The 18,912-nt window shown below is 43.6% G+C and overlaps 1 protein-coding gene across 3 annotated transcripts in view; it reads left to right on the forward strand.

Annotated features, from left to right (window-relative positions):
* The first annotated feature begins 715 nt into the window (after positions 1-715).
* Positions 716-18,912, forward strand: part of MDM1 (Mdm1 nuclear protein) — a 29,842-nt gene continuing 11,645 nt past the window's right edge. The window contains exons 1-9 of one of the 3 annotated variants that reach the window (XM_058557681.1): positions 728-842; positions 1,605-1,719; positions 5,162-5,538; positions 6,594-6,728; positions 11,040-11,207; positions 12,666-12,769; positions 12,851-12,950; positions 17,647-17,676; positions 18,008-18,183. In XM_058557681.1, coding sequence (XP_058413664.1) covers positions 825-842; positions 1,605-1,719; positions 5,162-5,538; positions 6,594-6,728; positions 11,040-11,207; positions 12,666-12,769; positions 12,851-12,950; positions 17,647-17,676; positions 18,008-18,183 — 1,223 coding nt within the window. In that variant the 5' untranslated portion in view covers positions 728-824. Of the gene's footprint in view, positions 843-1,604; positions 1,720-4,669; positions 5,036-5,161; positions 5,539-6,593; positions 6,729-11,039; positions 11,208-12,665; positions 12,770-12,850; positions 12,951-17,646; positions 17,677-18,007; positions 18,184-18,912 lie in introns of those variants that run through there. The other 2 variants (XM_058557683.1, XM_058557684.1) reach the window with 2 other exon arrangements.

The raw sequence follows: 18,912 nt of genomic DNA on the forward strand, positions 1-18,912 counted from the left end.
AGAGGAGAGAGACTGAAGCTTTGGAAGTTGAGACTCACAGCTTCACTAATATCTTCTAATCTAAGAGTTAGATGTCCATCTTTCTTTGGCAGGTGGAGGGGATTGTGGGAGGCACTGGCATCCCTGGAAGTCAGCAGTTTGTCTTTCAAGATTCAATAAAACACTTTTTTGGCCTGCCTAGGCTATCCCTTTTGATGCGACAATAAGTAGCATATACGGCTGTCGGTGGTAGGAACTGATATTCAGGAGAACAGACCTGAGCATTCATTTTCAGTTCAGGAAGAGACACATTCGGTTCCTCACGCGTTTTGGAATTAAGAACACACCCTCATGCTTTATGACGTCCAGACCCTGGGCCAGCCAGGAGGCGACCCCCCAGGAGCCCCGCAGCACGTAGACCGTCGCCGCGCGGGAGCCCGCACACCTGTGCCGCGACACCTGGCCCGCGACAAGGGAGCCCGCACACCTGGCCTCCAGGACGAAGCTCCCGCGGGCCCCGCCTACCCCGCGTCCCGGAGCCTCATTGGCCGGCCTTCCGCCCCCGTCGCTATTCGTCCTCGGGGTTTGCGCGGGAGGCGGGCGTCCCCGGTTCGGGCGCTGATTGGCCGAGTCTCGATGACGGTCAGGCGTCCTCCGAGTCTCTATTGGTTGGTAGGCTCAGAGTGGGCGGGGAAAGGCAGAGCGGCAGGGCCCCGGGAGGAAGCGCGGAGTGCGCCGGCGCGTAGTCGGGGACGCCGGCCGGGGCGCTTGCTGGGGAACCGCTGTTGTCGCCCCGCCCTCGGGCTGCGGTCCCGTTAACCGTCCGAGTGCGGGGCTCCGGCGACATGCCGGTGCGCTTCAAGGTGAGGCCGGGCCGAGGGCGGCGGGCGGGGCCTCGCCGCCGGGTGCTCCGCCGGCCCCGGCCCCACCCTCCCCCGGGCCGCGCGCGAGGGGCGGGGTGCGGACGGGGCTCGTCCGGGGGCGCGGGGGCCGGAGGAGGCGGCCCTTCCCGCCCCCCTCCGGTTGAAAGCTCTGAAGGGGGCATGACTTAAAGGCCGGAGAAATGGGGCCTGGGGAGGGAAGACGGGCGGGAGAGGTGCTCGTTCTCACGTGGTGCACCTGTCAGGGTGTTAGACGCCCCAGGTGGCTGGCGGCCCCGGGTCAAGCGCCGCTTCCCCGAGCCCCGGCCGTCGTACTCTTTATCCTGGGGGCTTGTCTTTAGTTGACTCGACAGGGTTTCGAAAGGTCCTAGGCATAGTACACAGTGCTGTGTCCTCGGTGAGAACTTCGGGTGGTTGCAGTGCTGAGGGTTTGGTTGTCACCCGCTGTCCGCCGAGCGCTCAGGCTGTGCAGTCCGACGGCCCGCGCCAGGGCAGCGGCTCTGAGCCCGCGGTGCCCGGTGGCATCTGCCTCCAGCGGGGAGGGGCTGAGAGGATAGGCCCCCGTGAGCGGCTCAGCACAGGGCCGGATAAAACTGGCTATCAGTAAGGAGCTCTTCCTTCTGCGTTTCATTATCAGTCTTGAGCCTTTCAGCTCCTTTTGTAGGTTCGGAAATTTTTACTGATGTCTCCGTTAAAACAACGCTCGTTAATTGCATTGTCCTCGAATTGTACTTTGCATTGCAGGGGCTGAGTGAATACCAGAGAAACTTCCTGTGGAAAAAGTCCTACTTGTCGGAGTCCTATAATCCCTCCGTGGGGCGGAGGCACCCATGGGCTGGGCTTAGATCAGATCAGTTAGGTAAGTGGAACAAACAAATAGTCGTCATAACTGGAATAAACCCTGGGGTAAGTTTGCAAAACGATTTACTAAAGAATTGTGAAGTGTTTTCAGTTGGCTTGCTTGAGTTATTCATTTAACAGGTATTTACTGAGGGTTTTCTGTAGGCCAGGACTACTCCCAGCTTCTGGGGAGGTAGCCTTGAACAAGATGAAGACCCGTTAACTGTGGGCAAGAACAGTTGACAAGTAACTCAGGACATAAACTGGGAGATTTCAGGTTCTTGTATAAAACTGTAGGCCAGCGTGGGGAGGCGGGGGTTGGACGGAATGCACTTGGTTTCTGGGTCAGCAAAGGCCTTTCTGAGGAGGTGATATTTGAGCTGAGACATGAAAGCTGAGAGTGGACAAGCCTGGGGCGTGTACTCCCGAGGCGTCCAGGACTGGAAGCTTAGAGGCTCAGTAGTTTGCCTGAGGGTCACAGCTAGTAAGTGACAGAACCGTGATTTGAGATCAAGTCTGTGTTGATCAGAGCCCCTGAGTTCAGAGGCCACATTCTTGTTCTCACACTTGCTTTCTCCCTGTGTCCCAGGGGAGTCGGAGCCCCGGCCCAGGGTTCCCAGAGCAGGGTAGAGGGGACAGAGACGGACTGATTTTGGTCCACCTGCTGGTTTCGTGCTCTCTCACTGGAAGAGGAGATCTCTGAGAGCAGAGCTTTGTCCTGACACAGGACAGTACCTGACCCAGGGCCTTGACACACTCTGGTACTTAGTAAAACTAATTTTTGAGTGAATGAATAAGCCTGAGTTTGACTCCACATTAGCAATGTCACCTTGGGCAAATTGGGCCTCTTTCCCCAGGTGGGACTCGTGAAGGCCATTGCACAGGGTTGCTGGGAGGGTTACATGAGATGTTGCTGTTAAGGGCCAGGTGTGAATACACAGAGGAGTGCTTGGTCCCACATGGGATGTGTGCGAGTGCCTGATGTGTGGTTTGCAAGTCCCTCAAATGTTGGATGTTTGAGTCAGGAAAAGAAGAGATTTATAGGAAATAAGCATTATTTTACCAAGCCTGGAAGATTAGTAAAATGAGGCGAGTGTTTCCAGGATTAGGTCTGGAGAACAAAGGGGAGACTGGGTGGCTCGTTGAGGGTTCCTCTGAAGCATTGGGATCCTTTGCCTGGAGCCTGACTTTGAAGATGGGGTGTTCCTACATCTTTGGCAGGGGCCGGAATCCACTCCAAATGACCAAAAATTCTGCAACTTTGAGGTTCCATTAGATTAAGAATCCAAAATAAATCTCTCTTAATGGGGAATATCCCACTGAAGGCCTAGGGGGATATTATGACGCTGGGGAATTGGTTAACCAGTGAGTTGCCCCCATAGCATTTTAGCTTGGAGCAGCTAAATTGAGGGTAGGGGGGATGAAATGAGACGGTGGGAGCAGAGCCACTTTGGAGTCTGGTGCACCATGAAGGGAGGACCGGTCTGGGGAGGCGTGTTAATTAGGAATATTAGGTAAGGGGGGCAGAGCGAGAACTCCAGGGTGTTCAGAAAGGGAGGCTGGCAAGGAACCACAGCGTGTTACCTGGGCCAGGCTGCAGTTCTCTTAACATGGTATATGTTTGCTGGTGCTGGGGGACAAGGGCAGATCACCTGAGAATCTCCTCTTTCAGTTTGCTCTTCTACCAGAACCCAGCTCTGTGTTCAAGCAGAGAGAAGTCTAGGGTGGTGGTCTTCAAATGTTTTTGCTTTCATACCCCCTAAAAGAATTTAGAATGTCTTTGTATCCCTTCACATTTTTAAGTGGATATTTAATTTTTTAATCATAGGTGTAATGAATGGTTTTGAAGGATGTGACTTCTGATATATTGAATATTCTATATATATTTTGCATATATTTTGTTAAAACTTTGGAGCTGCCAATATGGCTCATTCAGTTTGTAGTAAATGTTCATTATATATATAATTGGTAGTCAGTCCTCTTGGCACACTAATCAGGCAAATTAGAGTTATTTTCTGTGACAAAGTCCAGGTTTATTTTTCAATTCAAATAAGTGTGTTAATTCACATGTCTGCATTTCACACGACGACCTCTTGCACATGGACTTTAGTTCTCGCAGGTGGATGGGAAGGTGTGGAGCTGGATGGGAGAAGACGCTGCCCCTTGTCCTTTGTAGTCTCAGCCTGCTTTTCTTTGCTGTCAAATATCCCTCAGGAGTTAGACTCTCTTGAATTGTCCCTTTGTTGGTCCTCCCCACCTCTGGGATGTTTTTATGCCTTGTGGCTGGTTGAGAGGTGTGTCCTTCATTCGTGAAGTGGGAACAGAGTGGTTATGAAAGGGGTGGTGGGGCTGGAACTGCAGATGCAGCCCTAAGGCAGTTGAGTGTCAGGACAGAGCGCACAGGGCAGTGAGGACCTGGAAAGATTCCCTAAGGCAGGTGAGTGTCAGGACAGAGCGCACAGGGCAGTGAGGACCTGGAATGATTCCCTAAGGCAGGTGAGTGTCAGGACAGAGCGCACAGGGCAGTGAGGACCTGGAGTGATTCCCTTAAGCTTCCCATTTCTCTTTACCCTCCCGGGGTGTCTTTATGTGCCTCCAGACGTTTATGCACCCAGCGTGAAGACCACTCATCTAGGGAAGCCTCATAAGGCTAGGGACCCCAGGTTTGATGGCCGAAACATCCAGGGGAGAGGCTGAAGAGCTTGGGGTTTGGCCTCATGCCAGATTTCTGTCCACCTTCCCCTTCCTCCTTTCCCTCCTAGTCTTAGTCTCTCTTCCCCGCCCTGCAAGGTCTGCTTTCCAGTTAAAGAATGGCCCAGGCAAGGGTAGTCTCTTGGTGGCTTTGGTTCTGCAGAGCTCCTCTTACCTGGGTAGAAGCTTCATTTTTTGGACGTTTCCTTGCCAGGCAGAAATACAGAGAAGTAGTATCTTAGCTCTTGTTAAAAGGGTTCATTCTCTTTAATTCTCAGGAAATCAAGGCAAGTGTAGAACCGAGATCCAGCATAATGACCTCTCATCCCTTCTCATCTTGGTCTGCTCTGCATAAGAGAAGCTTTGTGAAAAGTTCCACATTTTGACCGCGCTGGGGCCCATTGTTCGGTTAAGTAGCACAGGAAAGTAACTAGAAACCAGCGTGTGCTGGCTGGCTTGCCAGGCCCATCACACTGCGATTCTAGTGATTGCGTTGGAATAACTTGAGCATTGTGACCCCAATTTTTAATTTTTTTAGTTTTATGGTCAAGCTTTTAATACTTTTTAAAAACAAAATTAAAGATTTTATGTTGAAAAACTGTACTTATTTTTTTATCTTGTAACTCGAAGAATAGTGTGTGTGTATCCCAACTGAATTTTACATTGTGTTTATCCTCTCATAGATGTTATTAAACATTTGTGTTTGTAACTTTAGTTATTTGTAGCTTTGTGCTTTGGTAGCTGCTACTTTTGTATACTGTATTTTGTAGGAATCACAAAAGAGCCAAGTTTTATTTCAAAAAGAAGAGTCCCTTACTATGATCCTCAGATTTCAAAGTCTCTGGCGTGGAATGGAGCCATCTCAGAGAAGGATGTGGCTGTGTTGCCAGAGCCCGAAGCCCTGGAGGCACCACAGGCACCGGAGGCACCGGAGGCAGAGCAAAGAGAAGACGTTACCCACGACGGGGTGCTTGCGCCGGACGCCGCCAGGGTGCCCAAGAGGTCTCACTCTGCGGACCCCGGAGCGGAAGGGGCTTCCGACACCATGGAAAATAAGGAGCATGTCGTAGCAAACCACACACCAGTTAATGAAAGTGTGGACCCGGAACGTTCTACCAAGCTTCTCTCAGAAAACATAGATAATGGGGTAGGTGTAGTCACCGTATTTCTTTTCAGAAGCATAGACTTCTTTGTAGATTTCATCATCATTTCAGTAATATTACATTTTGTACTTAGAATTTCTCCATCGTTGTTTTCTTGTCTGGCGTCTATAGAATAGTTGATGAGAGGCTGTTGACTTGAGTTGCTGTGAAATAGTTCTGTTCTCAGTAGTCGCCGTTTGTACTGGTTGTACTAAGATACCCCTTCATTGGGTGGACAGCCTACCTCTGGATTTTATTCATATGTATCAGCACCCGAGTCCTAAGGGAGAGATCAAGTGGAGACACAGAAGGGGAGTAGGCCATTGCCTCTGGCAGGGGCAGTGAGCTGACTTCTCCCAGGCCCTTTTCAGTTTCCTATTGTGTACCAGCAAGACAACAAACAGGATCTCAATGGACAAAATGCAAAAAGGAGGGGAGTTCTGGCTGGATCTCAGAGATCTTGCAATCTGCTCTCTTATGTCCCAGCTGGCCTGCGGAAGGTCCCTGCGAGCACTTAAGCAAGCCGCAGGGCCCTGTGCAGACACCTCACTGCCTCCACGTTTTCTCCACTCTGCTTGCTCCTTCCCCTTTCCTGTCCACTGTTGACGGGAACCACACAGAGGCATTTAGAGGTGTTGGAGAGCAATCCATGGCTTGTTGCGAAAACCAGGGGGCACAGGGGATCCAGGAAGGTGATGTGTTGGTCTGGTGGGCGGGGAAGGGGTGCCTAGAGCATCGTGTGAATGAGGCATGGTGCTGCTGTTTTTAGTAACAGATTTATTATGAATCATTGCTAGGAAGGGACTGAGAGATGTTGTCTTTTTCTGGGATGCACAAGGATTCCGTGACAGTATTAAGAAAGGAATTTTAAATAGTTTGACAATTTAAAAGGGAGATTATTTACCAATTAAAAAATGTTTGCTGTACAACAGTGTGTGTATAGTTAATAATACCGTACTGTCCACTTAAAAATTTGGTAAGAGGGTCAATTTCATGTGATATCTTTTTTACGTTTGAGTAGAAATTTTAATGACTTTGTGTGGGATTTTTTCCCTAACAGTTGGATAGACTCCTGCGGAAGAAGGCTGGATTGTCTGTTGCTCCCTCCCACGGTGTGCTGAGAAATTCTGAGTATCAAAGGCAGTTTGTGTGGAAGACCCCTGAAGAGACCGCTGCAGCCTTTGCAGCCAGTCAGGTAGTGTGGTGGAGGGAATGTGTTTTGAGCATCATCCTCTGGTCTGGTGGTACAGGTTCACGTAGAATTCAGAGCTGGAAGAAATTAGGGACTTAAGTGGGCCTGGAGGTGGGTTCTAGAAGAGTGAAAACGAGCGTTTTGCTCAAGTCATCCTGTCCTTATGATTTATAGTCATAATACTATGCTGTCCTAGGCTACCGATGGGCAGTATTGCCAGATCCGTCACATATGCTAAATATGAGACAGGGTAATGAAAACTGGGGGGTGGTGAGTTTTTGAATACTGCGAGATTTTTTTATTTATTAAGAAAATTATTAAATTGGTTTTATTCTAAAATGTTGTCTTTACTTGACTAGTATATTGCATGTTTTCTGTCTTCCAAGAAAGGCATGACTGCTTTGGATATTTAATAAATGAAAGATATGTTGAAAGTAACACAAGATATGTAATTTTGTCCTTGTATCAAATGAATAGTATTAGGAATTGTCAGTTTAACTGTATTTATAAAATTCAGAAGCTGTGATGGTACCTAGACGTGGTGTGAGATTTCCTTGTCCCCTTGCACAATCTCGGTCTTGGCCTCCCATTACTACTGAACGCTCTGTCGTCATCCTCCTGTCAGCTGCCAGCACTGCTTAGGCTTGTAACTCCTCTCTGTTCTTCATCTTACTCCTGGGCCCAGGCAGGAAATACTTCCATCTAGACAATCCCCAGGCCCAGCACAGCTCAGTCTCTTCTGTTTCCTGGTCTTCGTGGTTTTCTTTGTAAACACACAACTTCTCACACTCTCACGTTCATTTTCCCCTGAATCTCAACATTCACTTATATACTTGATCTTCCCCTAGGGACTGAGAGCATAGTTAGATTCAGCAGGGCAATAACATCAGTTGTCTTACACTGAAATAATAATACCAGTGATCTTATAAATTTTGGCAGCTTTGGACTGAATGACTTGTTACTTTTTTTTTTTTTTTAAAAACTATGAAATTTATATAGCATTTTAGGAATGTATAAAATGACATAAAGTGATATGTACCCTTTATGAACGTAGTAAATAGGATCCCTACTTCTTTTGCTGGCTCACAAGTGTTCTTGGAGAGCAGGTATACCTACAGAATTACTTACAACCTGAAAATTGTGATTATTCAGTTTTCGTAGAGTCTTTTACCTTTAAGCTAGAGCTGATTCAGATCAAAGCCCTATCGACAACTTTTACGTATTTCAGTAAAAGCGTTGTGTAGAAAGCATTGTGTAGAAATGTTTTATAGGATCAAACGTATAATATAAAATAAATCACTAGCAGTACCTTCACTAGTAGTTTTGTTGCTTTCATTAGTGAGAGTTGCACAGAATTTTTTTTGGAAGCAAATGCTCTTTGTAAGTTCCAAGAATATCAGTTTCAGGGTCTATGGATTGAAGAGCTCTGTGACAGACTTTCCCTGCTTGTCGATGGGACACCTCTACAGGAGCTGTTCAGTTCTATTTTATCAGACACCTGTTTTCTGAAAGGACGTCTTATATTAATATGTAAAGGAGTCAGAACAGTTTTTGGCAGAAAAGTCCTTGAGGTTATACTGTACTTGAAAAGATACTGTTTGGAGTTGATCTTTATGAAGATGTGCTATACAGGGTTATAAAGCAATAATATATCTTATTTGAACTCTGTATCTTTTCCGTTTGTTTTCCTTATAATCAGTGGTAAGATACCATAAATGGAAACCGTGTTATGAAACATTAAGGATAAAAGAGAACATTTAAAAATAGAAACATAATAATTACCTGAATTTTTCCCTTGCCTTAAGCTAAAAATAAGCAAGGGAAAAAAACTGAACAAATGAACATATCAGATATTCAAAATGTTAAGAATTTTCTATTGTTGCAGGAAGAAAAAAATTCACATCAAGGAGGAAAAAACCCTGTAGAGCTGATGGCAGAGTTGCCTTGTGTATGTTCATGTTATTGAAGTGTGCCTCTTTACACCCATTGCCAAACCAACAGAGGGAGCGAGGGAACTTTGGGGAGAAAAGATGTGGTTCATTATTTCTTTTGGCTTAAGCATGATTTTGATTACGATAACTATTATTCAAAACATAGTAATGAGTATAGGAAGTTGACCTTTGGATTTTTTTCTTCAGCTTTAATGAGGTATAATTGACCAGTAAAAATTATATAGCGTACAATGTGATGTTTCGATATATACATACATTGTGAAGTGATCGCCACAGTCAAGCTAATGGACACATCTGTCACAGCTGCCATTTTTTCTTTTTGTGGTGAAAACACTTAAGATCTACCGAATACGGTATTATTAACTGTAGTCACCATGTGGTACTTCAGATTGCTAGAGCTTATTTATCCTGCATACTTGAAAGTTTGTACCCTTTGACCAACATCCCCCCATTTCTACCCCCCAGCCCCTGGCAACCACCATGCTACTCTGTGCTCCTAGGCGTTCGACATTTTTAGATTCCACGTATAAGTGAGATTATGCGATATTGGTCTTTCTGTCCCTGGCTTATTTCACTTAGTGTATGTTCTCCGGGTTCATCCATCTTGTTGCAAATGACAGGATTTCCTGATTTTTTAAGAGTGAATAATATTCTCTTATATATCACATTTCCTTTATGCATTCATCCATCGATGGACACTTAGGTTGTTTCCATGTCTTGGGTATTGTAAATAATGCTACTATGAACGTGGCAGTATAGATAGCTCTTTGAGAATACTGATTTTATTTCCTTTGGAAATATACCCAGAAGTGGGATTGCTAGATCATATGGAGTTCTATGATTTTTTAATATTTTGAGGAACCTCCATGCTCTTTTGCATAGTGGTTGCACCAGTTTACATTCCCTCCAACAGTGCACAAGGGTTCCCTTTTCTCCACATCCTTGCCAACACTTGTTATTTCTTGTCTTTTTGATAATAGCCATTCTAACAGGTGTGTGTCAGATGATATCTCATTATGGTTTTGATTTGCATTTCCCTGATGATTAGTGATGTTGAACGCCTGTTCATGTACCTGGTGGCCGTTTGTATGTCTTTGGAAAAATGCCTATTCAGATCCTCTGTTCCTTTTTTAATTGGATTGTTTGTTTCTACTATTGAGTTCTATGAGTTCTTTATTATTTTGGATATTAACCCCTTATCAGATATATGATTTGCAAATATTTTCTCCCATTCCATAGGTTGCCTTTTCGTCTGCTATACAGAAGCTTTTTAGTTTGATGTAGTCCCGCTTGTTTATTTTTGCTTTTGTTGCCTTTGCATTTGGTGTCAGATCCAAAAAATCGTCGCCAAGACTGATGTCAAGGAGCTCACTGCCTGTGTTTTCTTCTAGGAGTTTTATGATTTTAGGTCTTACATTCCAGTCTTTGGTCCAGGTTGAGTTAATTTTGTGTGTGGTCTAAAATAGGGGTCCAGTGTCACTCTTTTGCATGTGGCCGTCCAGCTTTCCCAGCACCATTTATTGAAGAGACTGTCTTTTCCCACAGTATATTCTTGGCTCCTTTGTTGTAAATTAATAAATCATATATATATGGGTATATTTCTGGACTTTCTATTCTGTTCCATTGATTGATGTGTCTGTTTTTATGCCTCTTTGCCTGTTTTTTATTTTTTATTTATTATGTTTTTAACTTTTTTTTTTTTTTTGTGAGGAAGATCAGCCCTGAGCTAACATCAATGTTAATCCTCCTCTGTTTCCTGAAGAAAACCGGCTCTGAGCTAACATCTATTGCCAATCCTCCTCCTTTTTTCCCCCCAAAGCCCCAGTAGATAGATGTATGTCATAGTTGCGCATCCTTCTAGTTGCCGTATGTAGGACCCGGCCTCAGCATGGCCGGAGAAGCGGTGTGTCGGTGCACGCCCGGGATCCAAACCTGGGTCGCCAGTAGTGGAGCGCGCGCACTTAACGCTAAGCCACGGGGCCGGCCTATCTTTGCCTGTTTTTTAATCAGGTCGTTTTCTTGCTGTTGAGTTGAGTTCCGTATATATTTTGAATATTAACCCCATATGAGATTATGGTTTGCAGATATTTTCTCCCGTTCCATAGGTGATCTCTTCACTCTGTTGATTTTCTTTGCTGTAGAGAAGGTCTTTAGTTTGATGCAATCCCATTTGTCTATTTTTGCTTTTGTTGCTCTTTGGATGTTAATTAGCCGTGTGAAATGAAATTACAGTCATATAATTTTGCCTTTGTTCATATCCTGTGATTCACGTTTATATGTGAAATTTTTTAAACAATTGAAGAACTAAGTTTTGTATATTTAACCAACCAAAAAACTAAACTAAAGTAATTTTTGTTTTAAGGTTTTCCACAATAAAAGCAAATTTGTTCCACAATTCAAAAGTAACTCAATCATCCATGAAACTGAATACAAAAGAAATTTCAAGGGTTTATCTCCAGTGAAAGAACCAATATTAAGAAGTGATTTGAAAGAGAATGGAAATTTTGAAACAATATCTCCTGAAAAGAAGGTATTCGTCAACTCTTTAAACAAAACAAAATCTTCATGATTTTAGGCTCTGCACATTTTCTTTCACTTTCTACCACCTGAGAATTTTGTTTTTGGCTAGTTCATTAATTTGTTCATGAAATGTCAGAAGTTCATTGAGCTCTTAGTAGGAGCCGGGCACTGGGTAGGTGCTGAGAATACAATAGGGACCTCACGAAGCCGGAAGCAGCTCTTGGGCGAGTGGGGAGATGGAGATGTAGGTAACTAAATGTAACACAGTACAATGGATGCTTAGTGCCACAGCAGGTAAGTCTGCTGTGCCTAGTATCAAGTGAATGACCTTATGGTAATGTGAGCCCCGGGGCTAACAGCAGTGATAGAAACACATACTTTAAGTCAAATAATGGAAATCAAACACAAAACACGCACACACACACACGTATTTTAAACCAAAGCTCTAGCATGCCAAATTATAGCCGGTGTAATTCACATGATTTACCTCAGGGTATACAAACACCTGCTTCTGTCTGAAATAATAGCTGTTTAAGTTGCAGCTGTTTAAGTTGCTATTTAATTTTACAATAATTAAAATTATTGTAAATTATGCATAAATGGGGTATAAGTCCTATTTTTAAATCTCCTGGAATGTCATACCTGACACTTTATGGATCCTAAAAATAGAAATTATATGATGAAAAGTAAAATGATTTATATACATAGATATATATATTATATATTTTATATATATTATATATATGTGTGTGTGTGTGTATATAAAACAACTGTTAGAGTTATTCAGTAAAGCAATGTGGTAACTTACTCATTGGGACCTTACATTTAATTACTGTAAAACAATTAAATGTAAATTTAGAATATCAAGGGCAAATATAAGACCATTATTCAATTGGTAGTAACATCAAGTTTATTTATTTAGGTGTTTATTTGTTAATTAAAAAATTTTTTTCCTAGCCGAGGATCTAAAATTTTTCTTGTTAGAAAATGAAACTATATCTTGGGGCCGGCCCGGTGGCGCAAGCGGTTAAGTGCGCGCGCTCCGCTGCGGCGGCCCGGGGTTCGCTGGTTCGGAACCCCGGGCGCGCACCGACGCACTGCTTGGCAAGCCATGCTGTGGCGGCGTCCCATATAAAGTGGAGGAAGATGGGCACAGATGTTAGCCCAGGGCCGTCTTCCTCAGCAAAAAAAAAGAGGAGGATTGGCGGATGTTAGCACAGGGCTGATCTCACAAAAAAAAAAAAAAGAAAATGAAACTATATCTTTAGCTATAGACTTGAAAAAACTAACCAGATATACTAGTTTCAAAACTTGATTGTTGATTTCTTGTGGTTTCTGTGTTATCTTTTAGTAGTTAAAGCTTCTAAAAACAGAATTGTAATATGCTATCCAAGTATAGTTTATTACATTTATGTTTCACTTTAATGTATAACACATTTTAAGCATAAAAAGTTTATTTTCATTTTAGTGTAATAAAACAGATGATCCTTTAAAATTAGAAGCAGAGATGGGATCAAAAGACTCAAACCAGCCTAAAAAAAAGCTTACTCCTTGGAGACATCAAAGGCTTGGGTAAGTATTTTATAAGAAAAATGTCATGGTATTTAGATGATCAACATGATGAAATATTTACTCTCATTTCATTTCTGTTAGGAAGGTGAATTCTGAATATAGAGCAAAGTTTCTGAGCCCAGCCCAGTATTTATACAAAGCTGGGGCTTGGACCCATGTGAAGGAAAACGCACCCAATCAGGTGAGTCTGCAGAAGCTCTTGAGCCTGTATCAGTGCAGTTTCACAATGGGTTTCGTTTAGTGAGAGAGGCTGCAGTTTAAAGATTTATGGTAGAAGAATAGCACTAAAAGCAGTAGGAACTTAAAGTTGTCTGTATTAGGATATAGTTTATCAGTAGGCTTTTTTTATACCAACCAGCTCCTTAGAGATGAATATTTATTATTGTGAAGTCTTTAAAGTTAAAAATTTTTCAAATCAAGTATTTGGTTGTGTTGTAAAGTCAGTTTGTAGAGTTGTAGCATTATAGATTTGATTACTTTATAACGTCCAGACCTCCACTCTCAGCTGAAGACTGATGAATTTTCAAGGTTGGTTATCTGGCGGTGGCCCCACTGTCAGCATGCACTATTCGAGTCTGTAAGCACGAGGACGCCATGGTCTGTGCTGACGGGTTTGAGTTGCAGTGTTGGGTACCCTGTCGTGGGAGAAATTCCAGGGATCCTAAGGACAGGTTTGAGGGAAAGTGTAGTCCTCGAGTTGGAAGTGCTAGTTTAGTGCTGTCTTCTTATGGTCGAGGATAAAGTGTGGAGCTTTGTTGATTATTGTATAATTAGCATCTTTCAAAGCACCTCTTGGTGGTTTTCTGTGTGGTGACTATGCTGAACTAAAACAGTTTAGATTAGACATTAGTAAACGTCCTCCTCCCCCATCATTGTAAAGAGAGGGATAATTGGGGTAGAGAATGAATCTTTTCTTTAGCTCCATCCTTAAAACCGTGGCCCACAATTATGTGTTGTCAGCCTCTGGGGGACAGTATTGGCACCGTGAGGCGCTGGCTCTCTGTGTCCCGGTGAGATGCCTATGCTCCTGTGTTGTCTCAGGAGGTGGTGTGACCCCTTCCACCACAGCTGCTCTGGGTGCCCTCGCCTTCCCTGCTTGAGCGTGGCTCAGAGGCAGGACAGGCAGAGTAAAAGACAAGCTTGAAGCTGTCCCAGATATGATTGGGGGCAAAACTCCTGTATTCACCCGGTGAAATCAAGTCAAAGGTGTGAGCATTGCAGGCAGCCGTGATGTAAGTAAGGAATCGAGTCAGCTGAACTCCTGAGTGGTTTGTGACCTGGCTGACCTTGGTGAGGAGCTCTGTCTGAGGGGCCTCCTGGTGAACCAGGAAAAGCGGGGCAGAGCAGGACAGAGCGTGGCCAGACGGGCTCCTTTGGCCGGTAAATCGGTGTCGGCCCTTTGCCCGTTGTGTGTAGGTACCTCACGAGGTGGGGTCAGGAAAGATTGTCCCTTACTGAGGTTTCTGTAAACTGAGATGAGTGGTGTTCAGATCTGAGGTCTGACACCAAATGGATGGCGGGGATTGTCGTGTCTGAGGTCGTGATGAGGTGACAGTCCTTGCCCTGCTCTGATGGAAGAGAGCATTTCTGTTGTTGTTGTTAATTTGTCTCTTCAAGGTTTCCTATTAGGATATCTTGGTAACGTGGCTTTTTTGGGGGGTTTGTTTTATTAGTTGCCATTGGTGGTTGTAAATATTTAAATGAGTGATATAGTTTGCCTTAACCTCTATGGGCAAAATAATTCAAAAGTGAATTGGAGTTAGAAAAGAATAAGAAATTTTAGCTAAGAAGTCAGTGATCACTGGTGGTGACAACAGGGTTAGATGACCAGGTCATAGACATTTAATATGGGGCATGTTTTACTTCAATCTTAGGTTGTTTTTTTTTTTTTTTTTTTTTTTTACTGGAAGACGTTTATTGTATGTGGCTGCTTCGGAGGTATCTAAGGTACCCCCTCATTTTCCTTCTCCTAACATTTTGTGAAGGAATGTTATTCCCGCTCTTCACGTGCACTTGGACATCAGTGACTGCTGTCATTAGGATAGTAACTCACTTTTTGGGCCACGTCGCAGTTTTCTAGTCTGTATGTCATCTGCGTTTCCTCCTGTCTTGTCTGAGATGCTGTGCTGTTCGAATCTCTTAATCAGTCACTGAGTGTCTTATCCTGAGTCCCGAGCCCCTCTTCCTGGAGCGTTCGGGTGTTGGTTTTGTCTGTCTGTGGTTGTAGACTTACCTCCGTCACGCGGCTTCTGGCCTGTTGCTCTTCACGGTGTTGCCTCAGAGGACTTTCTTAGTAACAACCGGCAATACTAAGGTCCCATTCTCAGAGCAGCTGCTGAATCCATGTTTAGTTCCTTTTTTCTTGACTGTTAGGTAAGCTTCTGATCATCCACACGACTTAGTTGAGGTAATTTTTTTCTTTTGTGTCTTCCACAAATAGGACTTTATTTCAAGATAAAGTCCCATATTTGGTAGACGTTCTGTGATTTGATAGACATTGTAAAGACTACTAGGTGTAAGATGACTCCTGATTTTGGGGGGATGATTTTTAGGGAAAAAAATTTTTATTTTACCCCCCAGTTTTCTGGGTTTTAATTTTCTACATGTAAATTTTAAACGATTTAGTTGAATTCTTAATTTGGGAAAAGAAATTCAGAAATGAAAACATCCTGCTTACAATTTTGATATCATATAGTCTGCTGGCTTCCTTGCCCCAGGAGGGGCGTGTGTAGTTGTAATTGAGCCTGGGTGGTTTACTCACATGCTTTTCAGAGGCTCTGGTTGTTGCCTCTAGGAGTTGTTTTTAATACTGAGTTCACACCATTGATTTTTCTTCTCTTTCTAGTAGAACACCTTACTTTGGGAAATATCAGCCTCCTCTTTTTTCATCTTAGTTTAGGATTATGGAAGTTTAAAGTCATGTGTTTGTAAAACATTATAACGTCAGCACTACGATTGTTACTCAAGATTGCTGGTGAAGTAAAGCTCGACAAGCGGTGCGTCGGTGCGAGCCCGGGGTCCGAACTGGCGAACCCCGGGCGGCTGTAGCGGAGTGTGCGCACTCAACCACTTGTGCCACCGGGCCAGTCCCCCTCCCTCTTTTTAAAAAAATTGATGTCAAATAAAACTGGATCACTGTGTACACGGACCGGCTATTCGGCCATCCCCTCACTCGTCAACAGTAAGGTCCTCCCGTGGGAGTGGAGTCAGCCTCCCCCACTGCTCCTCCCCCTCCACCCTGCACACAGGGCAGGGCTGACAGCACCCCCTTTGGAACCACCCCTTCAGTTTATCGCATTCGTTTATTACAGAGCAGACCGTACTAATGTTGTGATGATAATTTATCACAGGACGAGGTCTGCCTGCTCCCCCAGACTGTGAGCGTTGAGTCTGCAGGGACTGTCTTGCTTTGTCTTTGGCACCAGACGTCTGCTTGGGCCTGGCACTTTGTCCACACTCAAGACAAGTTGTGGAATCAGTGTTTAATGCTACATTCTTCCTCCCCGCAAGGAGCTCACCGGTCAGGGAGAGAAGGGAGTAAGTGCTGGTGGGGTATGCGGAGGATGAAGCCCCACCAAGGCTTGCAGATGTTCTCCTGTGGGTGGTGGAGTGGCCATGAAGGACCGAAACACGGGGGACTTACCGGGAATACAGTCTGGATGCTGTCGAGGTGCTTTATAACGAGGTTCCTGTGCGTTCAGAATGTGCTGGCTGGCAGTTCCACAGACTCACCCCATGTGTCTCAGTTCTCTTCAATGCAAAAACCACCACTAGTAATTTTCTTTAAGCGTAAAAGTTGGCGGAAGTGGTAAATGAAGATGGCTCAGTTGTTTGGACAGTGAAGAAGACAGTATTCTGAATTCTCCTGTGGGAACGTCTTGGCTTTGGCTCGTCAGGGCGATGGGGCCCTGCGGGGTCACAGGCCTCCTTATGTCACCACCACAGGTGCTTGTCCTTGGCTCTGGCTGATTCCCTGGAGGTGCAGCCTTCCATCCTTGGCCTTCAGCAGTGTCTCCCTAAGGGGCTGAGGATACGTTTCTCCAATTGCTTTTGCGATGCCAAGTTTCATTATTTGCTTTGGTGCCATTAAGTGAAAGAAAAGCAGTTTTAGCAGATAGTATCTGGATATCCTTTTAATGTTAATATTCCACCTGTATTATAGGAAAAAATATAGAGTTTTTCAAGAATAAATAAAGATTATTTTAAACAATTTTAAGCTGCAACTTAAGTTTTTTTACGCTGTTGAATTGTATTTAGGGAAACCAGCAGGTGGCAATATGATGTATAAAATGAAAGTTTCAAATGAGTGAGAAAGGCTCCTTTTCATATGAAAATGTTATTTGTGTATTAGGGAATTCAAATCACCTTATGGTTTATCGGAGCATTTTTTTTCCTGTCACTTTGTTGAATATATTACAATTATTATTTTGTGGGATAGTCTTTTAAATTACATATTTAATACATTTTTTAAAAGTTGAGGTTTTGCTGATTCCAAGGGAATGTGGAGGAATTGGGGGGAGCCTCGTAACTCTCAGTGGAGCTTCTGTAATAGCAGCAGCTGTGTGTGAGGCCGGGACTGAAGCTGGGCTGGGGGTTTCTGCCTGTCAGCGCTCTTCCAGAGCTGGAGAAAGAGGGATAGTGATCAGGCTGCCTGTCATCAACAGCATCCCAGCCGTGCAGGAACAGGACTGATTTTCAAGGTAATATTAAGACATCTTGGTTACTGAATTAAATATGACTACAAATAGTAAGAAAGGCATTGACTGACAAGTTTGGTATATATTTTGAGGGAAGAATTATAAGGTATTTCATTGGTTCCATTATATTCAGTTACGGCGTTAACCTGTCATTAAGTGTGTTTCTGTATTCTTCCCTAGGGTTCTCTAAATGCCATGTGGTATGCGGAGGTTGGTTACTTTTGAGTTTTTAAAAACTATAATAATGGGTAGAGTACTTGTGTAATTTCAGTTGAAGTAAGAAGTAGGTGTCAGTATTTTTCTGGCTGCTACAAATGTCTCCCTGCCTGCTGGCCTGGAATAAAATAACTGCATTGTGCTTTAGCTTGACTGTGTTAATTTCTGCTTAAACATGCACATAGTCTGATGAACGTGTGTGGCTATTTTTGCCTTCCTTTCTCCTTGGTCTCTGGCTGTATTTGTGCCATGTCTTTGATGTGCTACTTGGTGGTATTTCCAAGGGAGCATTTGCAATAACATGATGTCTCCACTCCCTGCACAGGTTAAAGAACTCCGAGAGAAGGCCGAGTTTTATAGGAAACGAGTTCAGGGAACACATTTTTCTCGGGACCACCTGAATCAGATTCTGTCTGATAGCAACTGCTTTTGGGATGTCTCCTCGACCACGAGCTCAGAAGGAACCATTAGTAGCAACATCAGAGCACTGGATCTTGCGGGGTGAGAGGGGCTTTGTGGGTGGTACAGTTGTAGCTTCTGTAGATCATGGAGTTATGTGGGAAAATGACATGATTACTCAGAATTTGTCTCCTTGTCAAATGGAAATGTGCAGCCACTTATTACATTTCGTTAATTTATTCTCTGAAAAATAAAGCTGTACATACTTGTTTTATATACTTGTATATATAAATAATACATAATGTAAATCTGGAAGTCTGGATTTTATAACATTCCTTGTTAACAGCTAAAAGTAGAAGAGGATGATTATACAGTATATGTAAAAAAACTTGTAAAAGAAAAAGGCAACAACAATAAAAACTTAGAGACATAAGCTGTTATACATGTCCATTGTCATCTATTAATGGATTTTTGTGGTTAATATGGAGTTTAGGCCCTGATTCTGTGAGAGAATTCTCTGCTGTTTTGAGTTTTAAAGTGAACATGATTTAACTATAAGAGAAATGGCACATTGATTTGTAACAGATAAAATAGTGTTTAGTTGTTACAGTATATTAATGTAGTCATACATATCAAATTGAACTGTAAATTCAAATTCTGTGGCATCTGATTTAACAAGTTCATCACAAAATCTGTTTTTTAACAATGTCTTATAAAGATTAATCTATGTAAAGTATAAAATTTGGATCAACTTACTTGACCCACAAGTACACTTGAGTTTGTGCACAAGCCCGAGTTGTGTAACTGTACGAGTTAGACCATGTGGGTCCT

The sequence above is a fragment of the Diceros bicornis genome, chromosome 17 (assembly GCF_020826845.1).
Source record: "Diceros bicornis minor isolate mBicDic1 chromosome 17, mDicBic1.mat.cur, whole genome shotgun sequence".
In the NCBI taxonomy this organism is placed as follows: Eukaryota; Metazoa; Chordata; class Mammalia; order Perissodactyla; family Rhinocerotidae; genus Diceros; species Diceros bicornis.